General features: G+C 43.1%; 1 protein-coding gene across 1 annotated transcript in view; it reads left to right on the top strand.

Moving 5' to 3' along the window:
- Positions 1 to 24,514, top strand: part of LOC126203944 (protein takeout-like) — a 37,781-nt gene extending 13,267 nt beyond the window's left edge. Inside the window, exons 2-6 of the mRNA XM_049938338.1 lie at positions 1,863 to 1,955; positions 3,955 to 4,105; positions 12,164 to 12,300; positions 21,512 to 21,661; positions 24,178 to 24,514. Of these exons, the coding sequence (XP_049794295.1) occupies positions 1,863 to 1,955; positions 3,955 to 4,105; positions 12,164 to 12,300; positions 21,512 to 21,661; positions 24,178 to 24,332 (686 nt within the window). The 3' untranslated portion in view covers positions 24,333 to 24,514. The remainder of the gene's footprint in view (positions 1 to 1,862; positions 1,956 to 3,954; positions 4,106 to 12,163; positions 12,301 to 21,511; positions 21,662 to 24,177) is intronic.
- Positions 24,515 to 26,526: the final 2,012 nt, after the last annotated feature.

Below are 26,526 nucleotides of genomic sequence, written 5' to 3'. Positions count from 1 at the left end.
AAATACCGCTCATATTTCGTCATTTTAAAAACAAAAGTGTTCCAACAAAAGCCATTATTCTACAGCATAGTTAGATGCTAATGTTGGTGATAATGTGGGGGACAGTGACAAGAGACGGGAGGGGAAGGTGGGAGGGCGGTGGTACGAGCTAACGTCTAATTGCACTCAGGGTCTAAGAAAGCTTGGAAACCATTGGTGTAGGGGCTGAAGCGCCAATATTCGACGAAGTTCCACAAGAAATTCGGCATTTTTTCAACCGAAGTAGGGCAAGAAAAACATGTGCTGTAATTCCGATTGAACGTCATGACATGCCGTTAGGCACCAGAACTGGCATGGCGACGTAGGGGTGAAACACAGGCACCAGTGTGCTCTATAGTTGCACACAGTCAATAAGTGCCGGGACAAGGTGGCTGGGTTTTACTCGTAAAGCTGTTTTACCAAAACAACAGCAGTATTGCAGCTGCTCTTCGCCAGTATCGACACTTTAATGCCTTACGGAGAGGTTCTCTGTCCACACCGGGGTTGAAAAATATGGTTCGTAAGTTCCAGTTAACTGGCGGTTTGGAAATTGACGCTGGAAGACGCCAATTTCAGCAAAGTTTCTTGAACAAGTTAGTGCTGACGTGGATGAGAGCGCGGGACGCAAAGTACGATCTTGAAGCAGTACACAAGCTGTGTCACGACACTTGAATGCCGCGCGGGATTAGCCGAGCGGTCTGGGCCGCTGCAGTTATGGACTGTACGGCTCGTCCCGGCGGAGGTTCGAGTCCTCCCTCGGGCATGGGTGTGTGTGTGCTTGTCCTTAGGATAATTTAGGTTAAGTAGTGTGTAAGCTTAGGGACTGATGACCTTAGCAGTTAAGTCCCATAAGATTTCACACCCATTTGATTTTTGACAGTTGAATATTCCGTCGTCCACACCCCACCTTAAAAATTTCGGATAGCAGTAGAGCAGTCTCTAGTGTAGTTCCAGACTGTCGTGTACGCAGATGATCGTCACTTCGAGCAACGGTTGTAACCTAGGACGCATACATGGTACGCAGTTAACAATTGTTACCCTCTCATGTGGAAATCAAAATGTGTTGCTTTCAACAGTTTATTTGCTGTTTCTTTTCCGAATGTTCTTAAAAAACGCCTACACAAGGTTCCATTGTCCTACGATCACTCGTTTTTTATCAGGGTCCTCTTGGGTAGCTTAAGTTTAATTATATCGATTTTGTAGTTTGATACTTACAGTTGGCCTAATATTTTTGTCTGGCAGAAATTGTCTCTGAGCAAGATTGAAAATAGTTTCAGTACCCCTGTATCGTCAAGGTTTCCAGACGTTATCGTTACCTTCTCCAAATTACTCCCAATTTTAAATCTATTGCCGAGCTCTAGAATAGAAACAACATTAAAATGCAATCCTAGTGCAAAAGCACAAGAAATTGAAAGTATAAAGAAAAGTGTCTGTACACACGAACCTTTGTCACATGTGTGAACAGCTTCCTTTTCAGATAATAGACAATTTTCCCCTGAATCTGTGACATACAATCTCGAAAACGTAGTACTTAATTTTACCATTCAGCTATAGCTCATGGCTGTAGATCTTCGTACTTGTATATGTCCTGACACCAGTGCAATGAGTACCGAGCCCTATAATGTTCACAGAGTTAGAAGCAATTTCTGGTATGTGTTAAAACTGCAATTCAAGTTCTTGAAATAAAAAAAAGTCTTTTTAAAAAGTAGCAAAGAAATTACAAACAATGTTTGCCACGGTTGACAGCCCACGTCCAATAGTTCAGATTTCGTCAGTTTTATTTGTCATACGACGTGTTTTACATACGTAAAATAGTGCACTAATGAAATTCTGTTTTATTACAGCACCATCGATGAAAACGTGCAAGCAGACTGACCCAGACTTCAGCGGCTGTTTGAAGAATGCTCTCATGGACTCCAGACCGATTCTGAGACAAGGTAACTTCTGTCGACGCAGTGATGTATTTCTCGAATGTATTATTTTTACCTCCCCCTCCCAATCGTCGATATTATATAAGAGGCAGGTGGAGCAGCAGCGTGAAGTCGATTTCCTCGTGCAGTTCTTGGATGGCATGCGCCGGTGTTTTTTCGAGTTATATATAAAACAGCGCTTATTGTTGTCAGATTTTGGGAAGATTTCAAAGGGGTGCAAAGATTGGAAACTTCTAAATGTTCAGAGGTTGTACAGAGTTTCACGGAGAGCATAAGGGAACAATTGACAGGAATGGGGAAAGAAATACAGTAGAAGAAGAATGGGTAGCTCTGAGGGATGAAGTAGAGAAGGAAGCAGAGGATCAAGTAGGTAAAAAGACGAGAACTAGTAGAAATCGTTGGGTAACAAAAGAAATATTGAATGTAATTGATGAAAGGAGAAAATATAAAAATGCAGTAAATGAAGCAGGCAAAAAGAAATACAAACGCCTCAAAAATGAGATCGATAGGAAGTGAAAAATGGCTAAGCAGGGATGGCTAGTGGACAAATGTAAGGATGTAGAGGCTTATCTCACTAGGGTTGGTTCAAATGGCTCAGAGCACTATGGGAGTTAACATCTGTGGTCATCAGTCCCCTAGAACGTAGAACTACTTAAACCTAACTAACCTAAGGACATCACACACATCCATGCCCGAGGCAGGATACGAACCTGCGACCGTAGCGGTCACGCGGTTCCAGACTGAAGCGCCTACAACCGCACGGCCACACCGGCCGGTCTATCTCACTACGGGTAAGATAGATAACTGCCTACAGGAAAATTAAAGAGACCTTTGGAGATAAGAGAACCACTTGTACGAATATCAAGAACTCAGATGGAAACCCAGCCAGTTCTAAGCAAAGAAGGGAAAGCAGAAAGGTGGAAGCAGTATATACAGGGTCTATATAAGGGCGATGTACTTAAGGACAATATTATGGAAATGGAAGAGAAGCTCTCCTGTGAACCTTGCAGAACTAGCACTCCTGAAAGAAAGGATATTGCGGAGACATGGCTTTGCCACAGCCTGGGGGATGTTTCCAGAACGAGATTTTCACTCTGCAGGAGAGATTCTGTAAAGCTTGGAAGGTAGGAGACGAGGTAATGGCAGAAGTAAAGCTGTGAGGATGGGCCGTGGGTAGCTCAGTTGGTAGAGCACTTGCCCGCGAAAGGCAAAGGTCCCGAGTTCGAGTCTCGGTCCGGCACACAGTTTTAATCTGCCAGGAAGTTTCAGTTCCAGATGATAATTTAATTTGTAATTTAACATAATTTTACTGTTCGTTAGTTTCGTCTTTTCACTTATTATTGAAACTAAATGGTCATTTCCATGTTGTTAACATTCAGAGTTTGTTACATGTAAATTGTACATTGTAATTTATGTTTTCTGGAGAGTAGTTCATTTGTAAATTTAGTTGTAAGCTCACTTTGATAAAAAATTTCGGTAGTTAGTAATGTCTTCTTTAACTTATATTTTATTTCTTGAATATAGTCCTTAAGGAGTGCCTGCCTATTACAGAAACATATCTGGAAGGATTAAGGGGTCAGAGATATATCGTCTCGAAATCGGAAATCTGGACCAGAAGTCGTTAATGAATCTGTCCATACCACGTCTATAATGTTTCAGTCCGATCAACCAAAACAGTCAGATAATCATTGGCTGTAGTGCGACTGTGCATGGTAGCCACTGAATACCGCGATATGGCCCCCCAAATCAACACCGAACCCTGGTGTAACTGAACTGTTACGCCAGTGGTATATTGTAGTACTTTGCGTAGAACCACTGATTTGCAGATGTTCTCAAATGTCTTGATTGTTGCTTTCTATTTAGTGTCTTCCTCTTATTTGTGGGAGTGAGTCAAGTGCAGCGAATCAAAAAGATAAGATGTTGTTGACCGTATATGCTTCATATATGTAAGTAGCAGTACTGCATCACATCTGCCTATCCGTTCTCATACATGTTTTCTTTCCAGGAATTCCGAGTCTGGGTCTCCCATCTATTGACCCGATGCACTTCACGCAAATCAGCATTAAGGACACACCCGATCGGCCAGTGTTTCTTAACCTGGAATTCAATGAGGCCGATATGATCGGCATGGGTGAGGGAATTGTTGACACCCTGGAGTAAGTAGCTGCTGCTGCAGCGATCTTCAGAGCAAATTCTTATGTGATGCAGTTCTCCGACGTCATCAGCTCTCTGCCTCATAAACCTGAACTTTTTTTCTGTAGTTAAACCTTGGTTCCCCACAAAACGTTTTACACTCCAAACCTCCATTAATTACATAATTAACTGTTCCCTGATGTCCCAGCACGACTTTTGTCAACCCTTTTGTCTATTTTCACAGAAAGCTCTTTTCTCCCAAATACGACAGAATACATCTTCATTACTTAACCGCCATACTAAACACATCAATAGCAGTCGTCTGTGAAACATTTTCTAACCTTTTATTCGCTTCTTGTTGTGCTGTCTATCGTCTACGTTTCACTTCCGCACAAGGCCACACCTTAGAAAAACGGTCATGGAACACGCTCCCTAACACTTAAATTGATATTTGATGTTTACATTTTTATCTTTCTCAGAAAATCTTTTCTTTCTATCGCAAGTCTGCATTTTACGTCCTCTTTGTATCTCCCATCTTCAGTTACTTTGTTACTCAAACAGCAAAATTTCTCTCCCACTTTTAGTGTCTCATTACCCTACCTAATTCTTTGTGCTTTTTCTATTTTAATCCGTCCTTTCTCGACTATCTTCGGTTTACTTTTGTTGATGTTCACGTTTTAACTTTTTCTCAAGACTCCATTTACTCTTTCTAATCGTCCTTTGGTGTATGTGACCGAATTACAAGAGGAAAAAAATTTGGAAAGGGCACATGTGAGAATGCACGTTTGGAACTAAGAAAGTGAGAACGTGGTGGATATCAAGTGGACGAAGACTTCTCAGATATTGTTGTCCTTGATCATGAATGTCACGCACTGGCACGAACATTTCATGCTCTGTTGATAAAGGAAGTACGTGCTTCGAAGACCGGCAATAGTCCTGCAGTGGGCAATCAATTACACCTGCATCCACAAATTGTAGTACACATTAAGGACACCAACCTGCGTCACAAACAGCACAGGTTGCGAAGGTTCTTATTGTTGCAAATTTGGGTGCGAGGTACTTTCAGAACCCTCCAGTGTTTCCCTCTCATAACAAACTATATCCTTAACATTGCGATTAATAATAAAACATTTCACCATATTTTCCACATTATGGTGTTGTTATAGAAGTCCAAGGCAGTGACCTCTACAGTCGTCAGAATAGCACTGTGACAAATGTGGGTATGAGGATCTGTCGAACGTCTGACTGTAATAATGGGACATTGCTATCAGAATGCACATTCACTGATCATAGATACACAGACGTCCTCCATGACAGCTGCTGTCAGTGCAACTGGGAGAAGGCCGCTGGCCACGCTGATATGCGCTGACGGCAGCTCATCTCGCATTCTTGACTACTGTGGCGAGAAAGGCACACACTTAGCACATCCCGACGTCATAGCCAGTTAGCCCTAGCACGGATGCCATAGTCTGTGTTGCCAGAACGAGCACAGCTAGCACACTACTACGGTGCTCTCGTTGATGACGTAGACTGAACCCCAAAAGGGCAGTGAATAGCTCTGCATGAAGTGGTTGCAGTCATGGAAAGTTATGTCACGGGCTCTCTGCGACAGACTGGCCTGCGACACTGGAGACTGCATACAGCTGCAAGTCGGGGGCCGCTATTACTGTGCTCTCCCAGAATGATGGTGGTTGATCAGCTCGCAAAGGATCATCAGTGACGCCTTCATAGACCTGGTCTTGAGAGGTGTCAAAGTGCTGGCATCAGTCAAGGCGTGGATGAGGCAGCAGCGGATCTCAGTAGCAGAGTCCATCAGATCTAGTAACCAGTGGCATCTTACATTGTAGCCATATCAGTAGACCCAGAATGGAGCCTCGGTATTAGGTAGCTGCTACACTAAGCAACTGCTGAGCTACAAGTGAGAACTAATCTATGGAAGTCTGTATATATGTACTTGTCTGGCTACACCAGACTCATTATCATTCTGTGAGATCATTGAATGTGCCCTGCTTTTCTGTGCTTGTCACCATTCTTGGTCACCTCAGGAAGTCACAACTTAGCCTTTCACACTCTTTTCTGCTATATCAATAACTGAACAGTTACTCTTGCGTTTGACCTGAGCATTCTTGCGACACTGCACAGTCAGCATTTTTACGTTATTCCTGTGTTACCACGACGTCATTTTTCTACATTGCTTGAAAGAGTGTTCAGCCTGTCCAGGGTGTTGAAACAGTCTCTGTATTTACTGCTGCTCTATCACTATTTCTCTCTCGCTGGCATTCCACTTGGTCATTCATTCATTCTGCTCTGCCTCTGGCATTGCAGGGCATTTTTTAATATGGGCCAGTAGTATTATTCTGTGGCGCAACATCATCTAGGGTCTCTGCTTCTCCTTTACCCATGCAACCCGTGAAGAAAACATTGGCCATTATTATCTTTCAGCTACTTTCAAAAGCCAAAAACTGCTAAATTCTAAACTGATGAGGGAAATTGGCACAAGTTAATTACTTCAAAATGCTATCCTTGGATTTGCTTATATCTTCTGGACGCTGCCACAATAGAAAATGTACTTTTTGTTGAGATATTTCAACTTTGACAGCGTACTTCATAACGAAATAATTTGCCACTGAAGTACTTCGTCACATTTCTGTTATTTGTCTTTTCATTCTCTTCTATAAGGAGTAGGGAGTGGAGGGATTGATTGAGAGCCATCCGAGTATAGAGTTGCGCTTCCTTCCAGGTTAATACCAGCAAGTTTGTAGTCCAGCAGATGGATTCCCATATGGCAATAAATTGAAAGGGATTATAAATTAAGTCCTTTGCCTTATGACCAAGGAAAACTTCTTGAAAACCTCAATCGGTACTGGGGAATGTGAACTAACTTTTCTCTCTCTCTCTCTCTTTTTTTTTTTTTTTTTCATCAGTCTACTGACTGGTTTGATGCGGCCCGCCACGAATTCCGTTCCTGTGCTAACCTCTTCATCTCAGAGTAGCACTTGCAACCTACGTCCTCAATTATTTGCTTGACGTATTCCAATCTCTGTCTTCCTCTACAGTTTTTGCCCTCTACAGCTCCCTCTAGTACCATGGAAGTCATTCCCTCATGTCTTAGCAGATGTCCTATCATCCTGTCTCTTCTCCTTATCAGTGTTTTCCACATATTCCTTTCCGATTCTGCATAGAACCTCCTCATTCCTTACCTTATCAGTCCACTTAATTTTCAACATTCGTCTATAGCACCACATCTCAAATGCTTCGATTCTCTTCTGTTCCGGTTTTCCCACAGTCCATGTTTCACTACCATACAATGCTGTACTCCAGACGTACATCCTCAGAAATTCCTTCCTCAAATCAAGGCCGGTATTTGATATTAGTAGACTTCTCTTGGCCAGAAACGCCTTTTTTGCCATAGCGAGTCTGCTTTTGGTGTCCTCCTTGCTCCGTCCGTCATTCGTTATTTTACTGCCTAGGTAGCAGAATTCCTTAACTTCAATGACTTCGTGACCATCAATCCTGATGTTAAGTTTCTCATTACCTTCGTCTTTCTCCGATTTACTCTCAGACCATACTGTGTACTCATTAGACTGTTCATTCCGTTCACCAGATCATTTAATTCTTCTTCACTTTCACTCAGGATAGCAATGTCATCAGCGAATCGTATCATTGATATCCTTTCACCTTGTATTTTAATTCCACTCCTGAACCTTTCTTTTATTTCCATCATTGCTTCCTCGATGTACAGATTGAAGAGAAGAGGCGAAAGGCTACAGCCTTGTCTTACACCCTTCTTAATACGAGCACTTCGTTCTTGATCGTCCACTCTTATTATTCCCTCTTGGTTGTTGTACATATTGTATATGACCCGTCTCTCCCTATAGCTTACCCCTACTTTTTTCAGAATCTCGAACAGCTTGCACCATTTTATATTGTCGAACGCTTTTTCCAGGTCGACAAATCCTATGAAAGTGTCTTGATTTTTCTTTAGCCTTGCTTCCATTATTAGCCGTAACGTCAGAATTGCCTTTCTCGCCCCCTTACTTTTCCTAAAGCCAAACTGATATTCACTTAGCGCATTCTCAATTTTCTTTTCCATTCTTCTGTATATTATTCTTGTAAGCAGCTTCGATGCATGAGCTGTTAAGCTGATTGTGCGATAATTCTCGCACTTGTCAGCTCTTGCCGTCTTCGGAATTGTGTGGATGATGCTTTTCCGAAAGTCAGATGGTATGTCGCCAGACTCATATATTCTACACACCAACGTGAATAGTCGTTTTATTGCCACTTCCCCAATGATTTTAGAAATTCTGATGGAATGTTATCTATCCCTTCTGCCTTATTTGACCGTAAGTTCTCCAAACCTCTTTTAAATTCCGATTCTAATACTGGATCCCCTATCTCTTCTAAATCGACTCCTGTTTCTTCTTCTATCACATCAGACAAATCTGCACCGTCATAGAGGCTTTCAATGTATTCCTTCCACCTATCTGCTCTCTCCTTTGCATTTAACAGTGGGATTCCCGTTGCACTCTTAATGTTACCACCGTTCCTTTTAATGTCACCAAACGTTGTTTTGACTTTCCTGTATGCTGAGTCTGTCCTTCCGACAATCATATCTTTTTCGATGTCTTCACATTTTTCCTGCAGCCATTTCGTCTTAGCTTCCCTGCACTTCCTATTTATTTCATTCCTCAGCGACTTGTATTTCTGTATTCCTGATTTTCCCGGAACATGTTTGTACTTCCTCCTTTCATCAATCAACTGAAGTATTTCTTCTGTTACCCATGGTTTCTTCGCAGCTACCTTCTTTGTACCTATGTTTTCCTTCCAACTTCTGTGATGGCCCTTTTTAGAGATGTCCATTCCTCTTCAACTGTACTGCCTACTGCGCTATTACTTATTGCTGTATCTATAGCGTTAGAGAACTTCAAACGTATCTCGTCATTCCTTAATACTTCCGTATCCCACTTCTTTGCGTATTGATTCTTCCTGACTAATGTTTTGAACTTCAGCCTACTCTTCATCACTACTATATTGTGATTTGAGTCTATATCTGCTCCTGGGTACGCCTTAAAATCCAGTATCTGATTTCGGAATCTCTGTCTGACCATGATGTAATCTAATTGAAATCTTTCCGTATCTCCCGGCCTTTTCCAAGTATACCTCCTCCTCTTGTGATTCTTGAACAGGGTATTCGCTATTACTAGCTGAAAATTGTTACAGAACTCAATTAGTCTTTCTCCTATGTCATTCCTTGTCCCAAGCCCATATTCTCCTGTAACCTTTTCTTCTACTCCTTCCCCTACAACTGCATTTCAGTCGCCCATGACTATTAGATTTTCGTCCCCCTTTACATACTGCATTACCCTTTCAATATCCTCATACACTTTCTCTATCTGTTCATCCTCAGCTTGCGACGTCGGCATGTATACCTGAACTATCGTTGTCGGTGTTGGTCTGCTGTCGATTCTGATTAGAACAACCCGGTCACTGAACTGTTCACAGTAACACACCCTCTGCCCAACCTTCCTATTCATAACGAATCCTACACCTGTTATACCATTTTCTGCTGCTGTTGGTATTACCCGATACTCATTTGAACAGAAATCCTTGTCTTCCTGCACTTCACTTCACTGACCCCTACTATATCTAGATTGAGCCTTTGCATTTCCCTTTTCAGATTTTCTAGTTTCCCTACCACGTTCAAGCTTCTGACATTCCACGCCCCGACTCGTAGAACGTTATCCTTTCGTTGATTATTCAATCTTTTTCTCATGGTAACCTCCCCTCCCGTAGATGCGAAATGGGGGACTATTCCGGAATCTTTTGCCAATGGAGAGATCATCATGACACTTCTTCAATTACAGGCCACATGTCCTGTGGATACACGTTACATGTCTTTAATGCAGTGGTTTCCATTGCCTTCTGCATCCTCATGTCGTTGAATCATTGCTGATTCTTCCGCCTTTAGGGGCAATTTCCCACCCCTAGGACAAGAGAGTGCCCTGAACCTCTATCCGCTCCTCCGCCCTGTTTGACAAGGCCGTTGGCAGAATGAGGCTGACTTCTTATGCCGAAAGTCTTCGGCCGCCAATGCTTATTATTTATCAAAATTTAGGCAGTGGCGGGGATCGAACCCGGGACCGAAGACGTTTTGATTATGAATCAAATACGCTACCCCTAGACCACGGGTACTTCTTTTTTCTAGGACAGTCATACTCTTATTTACTGTCCTCTATACAAAACTATGATTGTTCGTGTGTGTGAATGAGAGTGTGCAGTAGAGATGTTTAAGTTTTGTATATAGGGGATCTCATTAATCTTTCTTGTACATGGTGTGTTCCATTTATCTTGATCATCCAAAATAGCTTTTTGTGTAGAAGCATTGTACAAAATGTATGAAACAAATGGTGTTTAGGTATCAGGGCAGCATCATAGGCTTTATTGTAACTGTTCACAACGAACATATGAGTAGCAGAACGAATTTTTTCAAATAGAACCCTCTATTTTCTATTCAGTAATCCACTTCTCTCATCAAGACCTGTCCAAAAATATTACAGTGTGTAGAAATGACGTTACTAAAATCATAACACGAAACTGACTTTGACTCTCTGTACTAGTACATAGGGCACATATTTGGGGTAAAGTAACTGGTCCAGTCGCTGATTTTGACAATCCGTCCGTTCTGTAAAACGTCTTCAGTTGAATGTTTGTGTGAGAACAGTGCACTACAGCGAAAGAATGTAAGTGGGCTTAAACTTCCTATTTCCTGGAGCGTTAGAACAAGAATAGAAAGCATCCGATACGAAGGTAGATTCTTGTCAACCTATAGCTGTCTGTAGAGTTCCGTCTTCGTATGTAACTTGCGCCTGCCTGCAATCACAATAAAAAAATAAAAAAACGGATGACGATGCAGTTTTTAAGCAAGCCCTACCAATACTGTGTACAACATATCGTTTAGTGGTATTATTCGACAGCAATATTATTGCACCTGAGAGTGAGAGCACTTCGTTCGGCTTGTAGTCAGTTTATATTCTAGTATTACACGGGGACACGCTGAACCACTTGATAGTGAATGCAAAACTGTCCTGGAAGCAGTTACAGTGCGATGTATTTTCCTTAGTCACCACTTGCCCTGTTCACTGTAACATCATCACGCTTTTCCTATTACGGCCACGGGAGGCAAAGAGCACTAATAATTTGTTGGGTAGTATTACAATACCGTATTGCACGTAGCCATTCTGTTAAAAAGGAAACATTATTGCAGTTACCGTTCTCCTAACTTACAGTGTCCACAGATGAGTAGCATTTCCACCTTCTCTTCTGTCGTGTACATTGTACTGACGCAAAGTTAAAACGGTCGACTGAATTACAGATGTGCATTTTCCAAGCACTTCCATTTGTTAACTTTTAGCTTCAACAAGCGGACGACTTAGCTTACAGAGGGTAGTTGTTAGTACAGGAGAGCCAAATTAATTTCATTTTATGTTGTTAATAACATGAATGGGATACTGATACGTTTTTGAACGGTTCTTGAGGAGAGCAAGTGGAGTAAAGAATAAAATGTACAAGGTACTACTTAAAATAGACGCACTATCTTCGTAATTAACACTTCTACTGACCACACCAAATAATCTGTATCCAGCAGCAAAATAAAATATCTATCACGAAAATATATATAGGTTTCCCACTTCTACTGACCACACCAAATAATCTATATCCAGCAGCAAAATAAAAAATCTATCACGAAAATGTTTTTAGCTACGGTGGGGTCATTATCCAGTTTCATAACCTTTCTTGCAACCGTGTTAATTACGAACATAGTACGTCTTTTTTAAGTAGTATAGTGGGGTGTTGAAAAACTTCGAGGTGCTTAGATAACATTGATGACTATATAGAGAAATGTGAAGAAATGCATTCCTATCCATCTTGTAATGAATAGCTAAATTACTTAAATTCTATTTTAAATCTTCACGGCATTTCCTTTTGTTATGTAAATTGTATGTTATTTCCACACAGTTATAGAAGTGATTATTTGTTGAATGTAGATTAACCTCAAAACTGGTCTGTGCAACTGTTTGCAGGATGAAGCCTGGTAGCTACAACATGAAGGCACACATACACTCTGGCGTACCATTCCGGCTGGTCGGGCCTTACAAGGCCGACGGCAAGGTGTTGGTACTCCCTGTCAAAGGACAGGGAATAAGCAACATAACAGCACGTGAGTATCTAGATTCTCGCATCTTACGCTCTCTCATAAACACTTTTCGTGAAAGTGTTACTGGTTATCAACGAGGATCCGCTTTTCACGCCATGCGGATTAATTGATTATTTTTCTTCGAATGCTGTTAAACGCATAGACGCAGAACCTGAAACATAGCGTGGTATGCTACAGTGCTCCTCCTCTAGACTCTGTGAAACTTGGCATTTCGATCGCGAGCATGTCTTGCGTTGTGCATGCCTTTAACCAGCTTTTGTGCACGCGCAAACTGATACGACGCCATTGCCTTATGGGTCAAATACATACGGATTGGATAAACAACATGCACATTGCGTGGCGTGCACATCTAAGCCTTACTATTCAACTGCAGGTTTACGTCAATGCCAATCTTGGCAGCACACTGTGGCAGTCGTTTATCTCTGTTCCCTTGGCAGTCGACATGAATCCAATTAGATTGTAGTACGCTCCTCAGACATTCTGATTCACTCACTATACATAAAAATAATATGTCTGACGTAATTATCACTGGTAGAGGCCCGTCAGGGTAGCCGAGAGCACTAACGCGTTGCTTCCTGGACTCAGGAAGGCGCGTCGGCCCCGGATCGAATCCACCCGGCGTATTAACGACGAAGGGTTGGTGTGCTGGCCAGCCTGGATGTGGTTTTTAGGCGGTTTTCCACATCCCCCTAGGGGAATACCGGGCTGTTCCCCACGTTCCGCCTCAGTTACACGACTCGCAGACATTTGCAACACCTTCGCACTATTCCATGGCTTACATTAGACACAGACAGCTGGGGTACACTAATTCCTTCCTGGGGGGTACGGAGTGGCGGCAGGAAGGGCATCCGGCCGCCCCTTATACTTAACATGCCACATCCGATTAACCATGGCTGACCCTGCGTACCCACGGGACGAGGCTCGGACAAAGAAAGAAAGAAAGTAATTGTTACTGGCAGTGGCTGCAGGGATATAAATTTGTTCATAATCATAACACTTATACACCTGATGTTATCTCAATTAATCTGAATAAAAAAATATGTGAACAAACAAATAGTGTACTCATGGGCGGCCACTGCACATCGTTTTTTGGCGAAATGCTGAATTTTTCGGACGTCCCCTCGGCCGTCCTCGCTACCAGGCTCTCGAACCGGCAGGTGGGGAGGAATGGAAGGGACGTAGCGGTGTGATATGAGGAAAAGGGGGCCAACCTGTGTTCCAATCTTTGAGTTTGCGTTGTTCGTCCGTACCGCGTGCTGGCCATACATAGCGTGGAATTTCACGCCGAATTTGGCTGATAATCTACCTTCCTATTCACAGACACGAGTCGAACATCATTTCTGTGGATTACGCATTCCTATTAGCCCAGCTCGGCACGGCAACTTGATGTTTTCAATATCGAATGTACGCTGTCCTATAGGAAGTGTTTGGACAGCTCAATGTAATGTGAAATTAACCACCATGTGACACGAGAGGCGGACTCCTCACTGTAGAAGGTAGCGGAGGGTATTTTGTTATCAGCAGAGAATCAGTAACAGTAGAATTCATCGGTGAGGAAAGCACAGCTACTAAATGTGTGGACTAGTCATCAGATGTCACCTCACCAAGTAATCCATCACGGACCACAGCTAAAGCAAGGCCAACCAGACCTCTTCGTACTGACGCACAGGGACCGTCGAGGTTTGGGGGAAAGTTGTAATAAATCGCACTAATTCAGTGGAAGACATCATTCGTGAGCTCCAAAATGCTGCCATCAATCCAGCCACCACAGTGACTATGCGCAGGGAATTACAAAGAAAGCGGTGCAAGGGTTCAGATATTTTTTTTTGGTCATCAGTCTACTGACTGGTTTGATGCGGCCCGCCACGAATTCTTTTCCTGTGCTAATCTCTTCATCTCAGAGTAGCACTTGCAACCCTCGTCCTCAATTATTTGCTTGACGTATTCCAGTCTCTGTCTTCCTCTACAGTTTTTGCCCTCTACAGCTCCCTCTAGTACAATGGAAGTCATTCCCTCATGTCTTAGCAGATGTCCTATCATCCTGTCTCTTCTCCTTATCAGTGTTTTCCACATATTCCTTTCCTCTCCGACTCTGCGTAGAACCTCCTCATTCCTTACCTTATCAGTCCACCTGATTTTCAACATTCGTCTATAGCACCACATCTCAAATGCTTCGATTCTCTTCTGTTCCGGTTTTCCCACAGTCCATGTTTCACTACCATACAATGCTGTACTCCAGACGTCCATCCTCAGAAATTTCTTCCTCAAATTAAGGCCGGTATTTGATATTAGCAGACTTCTCTTGGCCAGAAATGCCTTTTTTGCCATAGCGAGTCTGCTTTTGATGTCCTCCTTGCTCCGTCCTTGGTTATTTTACTGCCTAGGTAGCAGAATTCCTTAATTTCATTGACTTCGTGACCATATTTATTATGAGTCATATATCTCTGTAGTCAATCCTAAGCGACACTTGTGAGGGTGGAAAGAACGACGCCAGTGGTCACTGGGTGACTGGAAACGAGTGATTTCGAGTGATGAATCACTCTCTACCCTGGGGCAATCCGATGGACGAGTTTGTGTTCAGCTGATGTCTGGTGAACGTTAACGGCTGTCACGTGTAGCGCCAACTGTGAAGTACAGAGGAGATGGTGTTAGGATATAGGGGTGTTTCTCGTGTTAATGTGGTCCCTTACTGCGCTTAAGAAAACCCGAAACAAGGAAACATATGAATACATTTTACATTGTTTGTTTCGGCATGACAATTCATTCTGTCATATAACAGCATCTTTGACGCAATGATCTGTGAGCAATAAGATTCCTGTAATGGACAAGCGTGCCCAGAATCACGACATGAACCGACTGGGACTCCTCTGCTATGAGAACGTCGACTTCGCTCAAGATCCCAGACCTTCTCTACTTTTGACTCTTCAGTAATAAGGACCTGCCATTCCTCCATAGACATTTGAATACCTCCTTGGAAGTATATCCAGCAGAGGTGAAGAGGCCATACCTGTGAAGCGCAGACACATTCCATATTAATGTCCACGAACAGTTGTCCAGATACTTGTACGGCGCATATTCTTCGTTCAGGCTATACTCTTCCGCTGCTGATTTCTGTGAGTGTACCGCGCGAAATCTAACTAGTCCCTACCTCCGTGTCGAGATCCCATGGTGCGTTTTTCTGATTTACTGGACACTTTATTCATATCAAATAATACGTATCCCCGGAACTTAAAGTTTCATTGGGTGATCGGTAGATCCTAGAGCATCATTCGTTTTTATTGGTGGCTGCAAGATAATTTTGATGTCGCTTTATCCAGGCGGCCTATCCACTTTATTAAGAGAGGCCCCACATAAGGTGGCTGACGTGGTGTCTTTTCTTTCAACGAATGCCATTTTTACTGGGGTTTACTGTAACCATTTTGATGGAACACTTCCTCCCTGTGATTGTAGCTCCGCTGGAAGACTTTGCTTATCACGATGCACGATGATTTGTGCTCTATGGACCAGTACAGCAAGCACTGTATGTTGCACCATTCGATGGTGGCATTTAGTTGCATGCTTCCTACAAACTGCACGACCTAGACTACCATTAGTGTTCTTATTTAGTAAGAAATAGTAGAAAACGAGACATCAATTTCCCGTCTAGCTCCATTATGAATGTTATGTTGTGATAGGTGTTGTTTAAGTATCCACGAATTCATTGGTGGAGGCGATGGCCACCATAATGAATAAATATAGGGACTTGGCGACACTCTGCTAGGAGATGATGACTATCACTCTAGACGTACGGTCTAGATCGGTATTTAAACACTGCCACCTGGCTAGAGTCTCTAGAGCTTCTTATGTATAGTATACTCTGGCAAACCATTCACTCAGGTAGCTTTTTCTATTATCTGGGAGGACAACTGTCCATTTTATCTTTCACTATTGTGGTATTCTTGGTATTTAATATATTTGTCATTATTCATAATACTCTATTTAATTTAAAATAACTTATTCATATGTCGCTGTAAACGAAACAGGGGTAAATTGACATACTAATAAATCTTGCACTAAGCCTTAGTTATAAACCGACATATAATCTTAATCTACAAATTACTCTCCACCAAACTGAGACCTTACACCAACGAAACTGCAGGTTGTCCAAAATTGAACAATCTTATACATAAGTACACATGTTCGTATTGTGTATTTACGTTACACGAACTACTGAGCTCTATCACCTTTATGTATTTTATTGTTAGGATAAATTACGGTTATAGGCTGTAATAGTCTACGTGAAGTATTACACTGTTTATACATATTCTAATCAAAATTTAATGTCAATACACCTGCCCCCTGACGCTTCACAATATTTAGAAATATCCCTTAACTGGATCTGCAGTAAGGTAACTAGTATTAGTAAAATAATGTTATTTCTATACTTCTGTGATCCAAGAAAACTTAAAAACTAGCACCTCGTAACAGCGAAAGATCCGTAATGTACATTTTAAACAGCGAAAGATCCAAGGCAGAAGCTTGTGGTATATCATTATTGAGTCTTTCAGGTACAGAATGTAACTCAGTATGTGATGAACTGATACAGATTGCCTTTTATTATTTAAATGAGATGAAAACCTTGAACTTGCTGTTCGGACATTTCATGGTATTTTTCCTTCTTCATGTGAAGTTCTGACAGTTTAGAGCCTTAGCGAAGACGCAAATTACTCTCAACACTAACAGTTTATTACTCATTATACATGATGTATCGCAATTAATGGTGTAAAAGCATACAGTTGAACGTACACGATGGTATAAGCTTAAAGTTTCTGTAAACATATAATCGTCGGCAAGATAATAGCAACTTTGTGGCTACCAGCCACACCTGACTTTATTCCGCGTAAATGTCATCCCAATTAAGAAAAATTAGCAATGCTATACAACGTTAAGAAAAGTTATGGGAGGTATTTTGGTAGATGTGCAGCCGCTATGAATAAAAACGGCGACAGCTATTGAATTATCCTCGAACAAGAGGGAGATGTTCAAACTGTCGTCCTAATACTCAGATGCAGGCTTGTACCCGTCGCCGCAAAGAGTTCCGAACGCTTTCATACTGAATTATTTCGAAATTCTTGCAAGCACTGACAAGCTCTGTTTGAGTTCTTTAACAGTGTTAACCGCAGTGACGTACGTTACACGTATGGTGGCCCCAAGCATAGAAATCCGTTGTCGCTCAGCTCGAGTGATCTTGGAGTCCTCCTCGCCCAGTTCATCTTCGGCCATATCGCCAATTTAGATGCCGTCTCACCATGACAGCAAAATGAGCCTGTGCCCAATCATGCATGTATCACGTCCTCTGACGTTGCGAACAGGGAACATCCTCAAGCAATCCTTGTTGGATGATGTTGCAGAAACCAAAGGTCATACCATCCACTTAGCTGGTTTGGTAAAATGTGCAGCCCAATAAGACGATCACTTAACGCCTCTAATCATACATTCAATAAGAAACGACGCGGGGCTGTAGACACGTGCACATGTGCGTTGGAGCCTAGATGACTCCGAACGTGTAATAAGTAATCACAACAAGTGAACCCTGCTTCGTCTGTGAATAAAGTGTTATTGTCAAATGCAAGGTTGCTACAGCTTGTTGTTGCATTCACTGACAGAACGTTATTCTAGGGCCGAGGTCCGCCTTACTAAGACACTGAACTCGTTGGAGGTGGTATGTGTACATCGCAAGGTGATGCAGCACAATTCTCCGTGTGGCACATTCCAGGAATTTCTGTGGCAAATATACTTGTCGTGTTCCATGGACAATGTTCGGCTGTTTCCAGCTCCATATCACCAAACTCTGGTGGAATTCGTGCACGCCTACCCAATCCCGCAGCATCTCCAAAGCTCCCAGTTTCTCGGAGGCGTTGATGTACCATTGTAAACGTTCGATTGTCTAGGTCCCTTCAGTCAAAGTAGTATTCCTTGGAACAAGCGTGCAGTCTCCCATGCATTGCCGTTATCCTTACCATACATGAAATGCATGTCCCCATATTCCTCATACTGTAGTTTTCCAAGCTACTGCGAACAATCGTACAAAACAACTCATGCTCTGGAAACACTTGATGCGAGTCACACTCTGACTGTGTACTCTACTGTAGTACCAATTCTGTTTACTACTCCAGATTTACAAAACGTGAACACAGCTCACACCCCCTACCGGCATATGGTTCACATGGCTCTGAGCACTATGGGACTTAACATCTGAGGTCATGAGTCCCCTAGAACCTAGAACTAATTAAACCTAACTAACCTAAAGACATCACACACATCGATACCCGAGGCAGGTTTCGAACCTGCGACCGGAATATCGTATTTACACAGAATCACATGGGTAGTGACTGATAATCACAAAGTTGCAATTACCTTGGAAATGTTTCGTTTGCAGAGCTATTTGTATCGAGACTTTTTTGCTTCTGGTATCGTGTACTGTCAGTGCGTTTACGCTGTTAATTATGATACACTCTATGTATGAACACAGGTTTTTAAGGTATGTTGGGACCACATCCCTCCACCCCGTCTCCCACCGCCACATTCCACTGTTGCATGAGACAAATGTGATGATATGGACCAGTTAAGTAAATAGTGGAGTATCTGATAAGACAGCATACCACAAATTGAATCCCACTTTTAAACAGCTGTTTGTGCAGTGGAGCTAGATAAACGTTATTGGCCTTTTCCTTTCATATTAAATTGGGTCACAAAATAGTACACAATCTGTAGTAGGTTTTGAAGCCAGCTTTATACACTCCTTAATGATCTTCAAAAGCCCGCATCTCGTGGTCGTGCGGTAGCGTTCTCGCTTCCAATGCCCGGGTTCCCGGGTTCGATTCCCGGCGGGGTCAAGGATTTTCTCTGCCTCGTGATGGCTGGGTGTTGTGTGACGTCCTTAGGTTAGTTTGGTTTAAGTAGTTCTAAGTTCTAGGGGACTGATGACCATAGATGTTAAGTCCCATAGTGCTCAGAGCCATTTTTTTTTATCTTCAAAAGATATTTACTGGACTTAATTAACAGTGTAGATCACTATGCAACAGATAATAATTTCAAATTCTAGCAATAAAATAAATTTTCAAAAAAGTCTGAATGTAATAACACATCCTCAATCTACACTCCTGGAAATTGAAATAAGAACACCGTGAATTCATTGTCCCAGGAAGGGGAAACTTTATTGACACATTCCTGGGGTCAGATACATCACATGATCACACTGACAGAACCACAGGCACATAGACACAGGCAACAGAGCATGCACAATGTCGGCACTAGTACAGTGTATATCCACCTTTCGCAGCAATGCAGGCTGCTATTCTCCCATGGAGACGATCGTAGAGATGCTGGATGTAGTCCTGTGGAACGGCTTGCCATGCCATTTCCACCTGGCGCCTCTGTTGGACCAGCGCTCGTGCTGGACGTGCAGACCGCGTGAGACGACGCTTCATCCAGTCCCAAACATGCTCAATGGGGGACAGATCCGGAGATCTTGCTGGCCAGTGTAGTTGACTTACACCTTCTAGAGCACGTTTGGTGGCACGGGATACATGCGGACGTGCATTGTCCTGTTGGAACAGCAAGTTCCCTTGCCGGTCTAGGAATGGTAGAACGATGGGTTCGATGACGGTTTGGATGTACCGTGCACTATTCAGTGTCCCCTCGACGATCACCAGTGGTGTACGGCCAGTGTAGGAGATCGCTCCCCACACCATGATGCCGGGTGTTGGCCCTGTGTGCCTCGGTCGTATGCAGTCCTGATTGTGGCGCTCACCTGCACGGCGCCAAACACGCATACGACCATCATTGGCACCAAGGCAGAAGCGACTCTCATCGCTGAAGACGACACGTCTCCATTCGTCCCTCCATTCACGCCTATCGCGACACCACTGGAGGCGGGCTGCACGATGTTGGGGCGTGAGCGGAAGACGGCCTAACGGTGTGCGGGACCGTAGCCCAGCTTCATGGAGACGGTTGCGAATGGTCCTCGCCGATACCCCAGGAGCAACAGTGTCCCTAATTTGCTGGGAAGTGGCGGTGCGGTCCCCTACGGCACTGCGTAGGATCCTACGGTCTTGGCGTGCATCCGTGCGTCGCTGCGGTCCGGTCCCAGGTCACCGGGCACATGCACCTTCCGCCGACCACTGGCGACAACATCGATGTACTGTGGAGACCTCACGCCCCACGTGTTGAGCAATTCGGCGGTACGTCCACCCGGCCTCCCGCATGCCCACTATAACGCCCTCGCTCAAAGTCCGTCAACTGCACATACGGTTCACGTCCACGCTGTCGCGGCATGCTACCAGTGTTAAAGACTGCGATGGAGCTCCGTATGCCACGGCAAACTGGCTGACACTGACGGCGGCGGTGCACAAATGCTGCGCAGCTAGCGCCATTCGACGGCCAACACCGCGGTTCCTGGTGTGTCCGCTGTGCCGTGCGTGTGATCATTGCTTGTACAGCCCTCTCGCAGTGTCCGGAGCAAGTATGGTGGGTCTGACACACCGGTGTCAATGTGTTCTTTTTTCCATTTCCAGGAGTGTATTTACTGTTAATTGTGGAAACTGTGAATGTTGCAGATCAGGTCGTGCGTAAGGATTTCAAAGCTGATGCTTAAAAAAAGATATTATTATTTTTTATTATTACTATTATTATTATGTACTACTCATTGTAATGTTTACTTAGTACAGATGTCTAATTAGATTTAACAGAGATCCTGAAGATCCTAAACTTTGCCACTTACAATAAACACACCTATTACCTGTTATAGGTATATAATCATTCATAATAGCTTATTGAAGACTGTACACCTCTCATAACACAGAATAATGTTGCCTCTACAGTAAATAATATTTAACCATATTAGCAATTCTTATAAATATTGACTTAGAAGGAATGTCTTTACCCATTTCTAAGACTTGATAACAACACCGTTACAAAGATTTTTTATTTCTACCATGTGTCATTCGTAGTAATTTGATTCGACTTAGGACACCACTATGAATAATGGAGATTTCAAGAAAAGCGACATAAACGGAAATAATTCGTCTTTATATAAACTTATTAATCTGTTATCTACTGAAAACTGCTAAATCTAGCTTAATGTATGCGAGACTCCTCGTCCTGTGCTTTTTCTTGAGTGACCTGAAATTTACTCTAAATAGAGTATTCTTTCTTATGTTCCTCTTGCTTACAGCTAGACTGGAGGCCGACCTGGAGATGACTGGACAGCCGGTTGAACGAGACGGAGAGGTGTACTGGGATGTGACGGACTTCAAAGTCAATCCACATTTGGAAAAGTTGGTGGTTGACTTAACTGGATTATACAACAACGACAAGGCACTAGGTAAGCAGTGGAGTAGTTACTGAGCAAATAATTTATGTACCTGTTCTAGAATATTATACTGTAAAGGTCAGGTACGTTGAAGGGGTGAGTCGTTGGAGAAATTAAGCTTGAAGGTAATAATTCATGAAGCGATCCACAGAGTTTATTACATTTTGGTCAGTTGTTATGCGTCGAGAAGTAACATTAATGACTTGTGGAGTGAATGAGTTCTTAATTATTTCATTTTATGAAGAGTATGAGACCCGTAACAAAAAGGCAACTTTCTACAGCCCAAGAGTCATTCGAAGGGTGCTATTCCTTATACCAAATGATTTATCTAAGGTGGAAAATATATTTGGTTCATTTATTGTTGTTGAGTTATATCACTTAGGAAAATTACGTAACCAATGGAATTTATGTCATATTGGTTAGATTCCTGAACACACCAAGGAATTTTGGCTCTTTTGAAAGCAACATCTGGAAAATCCTGTACTCCTGACCAAGTTAACGAACTGTATTGGTGCCCTAGTACATATTTCAGTCACATCGTTGAAAACAGTATATTGTAAACCTTATTTACGTTGGTACCCTGTTGTTTCCAGTCATTCTGAGATATTGTCCAATAGCAAATCGTTATAGGAAATTAATGATACATATGACATAGAACTAAAGAATAAATAAATACGAATGAGAGAGGTAGCGCCAATTGTAAACTACAGAAACAGCACAAAAGCAACATCCTCTTATTTACCTAGAAGAAACAGAATATACCAATAGTAAATATTGCCATCGTTCTTCCGACTTATAAGGAAATTGTGTGTGTGTGTGTGTTTGTGTGTGTGTGTGTGTGTGTGTGTGTTTCTGTGTGTAAACTATCGGGTTTACAGGCCTACGCTTGCAAATTTCTGGCTGGCATGATATACAGAAGTAGGGAACGGGAGATCTGTAAGATGAAGATAATAAACATTTGAAAACAGGTGAACAGATTTGTAATGAAATAATGCAGTTATCTCACAATCAGATTTCTCACTGCATCGCCGTCCTTCTTCATACCACAACCAATACCAGGCTGACTTCGCGGGCCGTCATGCATACTCCCACAATGTATTTTTATTGGTCAAAATTCTGACAAACGCTAGTGCCTGTCAATTGCATAAATAACACGTAAAAAAGATTTGTCGGTCTGTGCTCTACAGTGTGTTCCTATCACAGGAACTCTTCATTTTAAATTGCGAAGGATGCAAAGTAGCAGCTGACAACGGCTTTGCCGCAGTGGATACACTGATTCCCGTCAGATCACCGAAGTTAAGAGCTGTCGGATGTGGCTGGCACTTGAATGGGTGACCATCTAGGCCGCAGTGCGCTGTGGCCATTTTTCAGGGTGCACTCAGCCTCGTGATTCGAATTAAGGAGCTACTCGACCGAATAGTAGCGGCTCCGGTCACAGAAAACCATCATGACGACCGGAAGAGGGGTGTGCTGAGCACACGCCCCTCCTATCCGCATCCTCAGCTGAGGATGACACTGCAGTCGGATGGTCCCGATGGGCTGCTTGTGGCCTGAAGACGATTGTGAACTGGTCGTCAGATGTCACTTCAACAACTAATCCATGAGGAACATTCAGTCTTTCTCCGTGTCTATGAGGCCCCGTCTTCCTCTGGGCTCTCGAAGGAAGAAACTGTCTGGTACCAAGGCTTGACGATGTCCGCACTACAAGCGGCCATCTCCAGCACTAACCACTGCAGCGCACTGCCGCTGTTTCCATACTCTGGGCTCAACGGCACTCTGGTTCCCCAGAGACGGTTTTCCTGGGCAGCCATCAACGAACCCCAACCACTGCGGTATCTCCGACCAATGCTGCACCCAACATATTGATCATTGACGATGATGCAAAGAAAAAGGCAACTGATGCCCCAGCTTGACTTTACTGCACTGCATAATTTGCCCACAGTGATCTACAGCACCAGCTCAAGACGATGTCACTGGCCGCACTCCCTACTGGTTTGGTCCAGCCAGTCTTGGGTCTTTCCAACGCTTCCAAACAATCGTAAACACGGCATCAATGCACTGACCCAGCTGCAAACCACAACATTATCATCCACGTTCTCACAGCAGCCCGGAGCTGGCTTCCAGAAGATGTGTCCGATTCAGTCCCGTATTTCCGACTTCATTCCCTGTCGGCTCCTTAGGCCAGCTACGCTGTTGCAAAACAAGTGTGTACAGCCCACCATACTTCACCCAGACCCTGCCCCCCCCCCCCAACTATGGCGCTGGCTTCTTTTCCAGATGACGCGCCTGTATAAGCTCCACACTGATAAAAGCTGTGTCGTGCCAACCCCAGCGAGGCCCTGTGTGTCACTGACTGGTCCCATTGACTTGGTGGGCGGGGTTAGAAAATTCGTGCTACGAAATTTCTGTTTCATGATGTACATCTCAGAAACTATCAGCCTGTTTATCTGTGCTTCAGAGCTGAAGTTACGATTAAAGAATGCATCTGGGAAATAAAACCAATTCAGAAATGTGTGTGAATGTTTCAGCTGACAACACCCTCAAGTTCCTCAACGAGAATTCTGGGGAGATCGCGAAGGAGCTGGAACCCGCCATAGGGGAAGCATTGGGCGCTTCTTTCAAGGAGATGGCCAGGAGAGTGTTTGGCAAGGTCCCGTACAACTCAGTGTTCCCACCTTCGTGAAGATGCGACGATCTGTACGTTCTGCTCGAAGAAAACGACTATATTAGTCTTGCTATGTAGATGCACGATCATACATACCTACCTTGCTGCTTGTGTATTGTACTTTGCACAAATCCTAGAATGTAGAAAAATTGTATGTGTAATCAATACTTTGACTATTAAAAGAGTTTCTTTCACTTTCAGATACTATGTTCCCTATTTTTAAAATCGTTTGTAAAAATTTACTTCAGACTTTATTCCTACAGACTTAACAACACTAAAATTTCATACTCTATAACTCCATACTGAAACAACGCCTTGGTAATGATAATGTATCGTCCTGTACTGAATACAGTATTACCTATAATTCATGTGAGCATTCTATTTCTTTGAATCCGTCGTAGCCATGTGTGAACTCAGTAATATCACAATGCAAAGCAATGTTGATCAACGTGCATACCACAAATTATGGTTATATTTATAAAATAAACTGTTTTTTGAGAAAATTAATCTTCCTTACTATTCATTCTTCAGTAGCGATGAATGTATTTCGTTGAATATTTTTATCACGCAGCCTCTATTTATCGGTGTGTTTAGTACACTAATACATATTTTCTCATTTTCGTCAAGGAAATGTATTTATCAACAGTGTTACGGTACCTTTCTTCACTTCCCCACATGGTCTCTTACGTATTTTGGTGAAATGTGGAATTACTGCAGCTTCACTTAGATTATATATAAACTGAAATACACAGAATGGAGGGAGGAAATGTGTTGGCAGAAGAGCTAACACCGTGTTACGAGTGGAGGCCGAAATGCACGCGTTTTAGCTCACGCTGGCTGGCGCGAGGGGGGGATAACTATACTGACGTGAGGTCCGGAACATGACAAGGAATGAGAATTCAGAAAGCGGACGTAATTAGTTTGATACCTAACTTTAGTCCATTAATGATGAACGCCGCTCTTGACAGTACATGATTCACAATATTATCTGTTCAGAATACATTCATAGTAACTGAATATGGCGCCTTGCTAGGTCGTAGCAAATGACGCAGCTGAAGGCTATGCTAAACTGTCGTCTCTGCAAATAAGAGCGTATGTAGACATTGAACCATCGCTAGCAAAGTCGACTGTACAACTGGGGCGAGTGCTAGGGAGTCTCTCTAGACTAGACCTGCCGTGTGGCGGCGCTCGGTCTGCAATCACTGATAGTGGCGACACGCGGGTTCGACGTATACTAACGGACCACGGCCGATTTAAAGGCTACCACCTAGCAAGTGTGGTGTCTGGCGGTGACACCACAGGAAAAGTAACTAAACATCACGACTTGATTACTACAGCCTCACTTAGATTATACAGGGTGATTCAAAAAGAATACCACAACTTTAGGAATTTAAAACTCTGCAACGACAAAAGGCAGAGCTAAGCACTATCTGTCGGCGAATTAAGGGAGCTATAAAGTTTCATTTAGTTGTACATTTGTTCGCTTGAGGCGCTGTTGACTAGGCGTCAGTATCAGTTGATGCTAAGATGGCGACCGCTCAACAGAAAGCTTTTTGTGTTATTGAGTACGGCAGAAGTGAATCGACGACAGTTGTTCAGCGTGCATTTCGAACGAAGTATGGTGTTAAACCTCCTGATAGGTGGTGTATTAAACGTTGGTATAAACAGTTTACAGAGAATGGGTGTTTGTGCAAAGGGAAAAGTTCTGGACGGCCGAGAACGAGTGATGAAAATGTAGCACGCATCCAGCAAGCATTTGTTCGCAGCCCAGGAAAATCGACTCGCAGAGCTAGCAGAGAGCTGCAAATTCCACAATCAACTGTATGGAGAGTCCTACGAAAAAGGTTAGTTATGAAACCTGAACGTCAACTACCCGAGGCGATGGATCGGCCGCCAGGCAGCCCGTGACAGAGCACTTCATCACTGGCCTCCAAGAAGCCCTGATCTTACCCCCTGCGATTTTTTCTTATGGGGGTATGTTAAGGATATGGTGTTTCGGCCCCTCTCCCAGCCACCATTGATGATTTGAAACGAGAAATAACAGCAGCTATCCAAACTGTTACGCCTTATATGCTACAGAGAGTGTGGAACGAGTTGGAGTATCGGGTTGATATTGCTCGTGTGTCTGGAGGGGGCCATATTGAACATCTCTGAACTTGTTTTTGAGTGAAAAAAAACCTTTTTAAATACTCTTTGTAATGATGTATAACAG

This window comes from Schistocerca nitens, chromosome 9 (genome assembly GCF_023898315.1).
Source record: "Schistocerca nitens isolate TAMUIC-IGC-003100 chromosome 9, iqSchNite1.1, whole genome shotgun sequence".
Classification (NCBI taxonomy): Eukaryota; Metazoa; Arthropoda; class Insecta; order Orthoptera; family Acrididae; genus Schistocerca; species Schistocerca nitens.
Note: the sequence above shows the minus strand (reverse complement) of the source record. Positions and strands in the feature narration are given on the sequence as shown.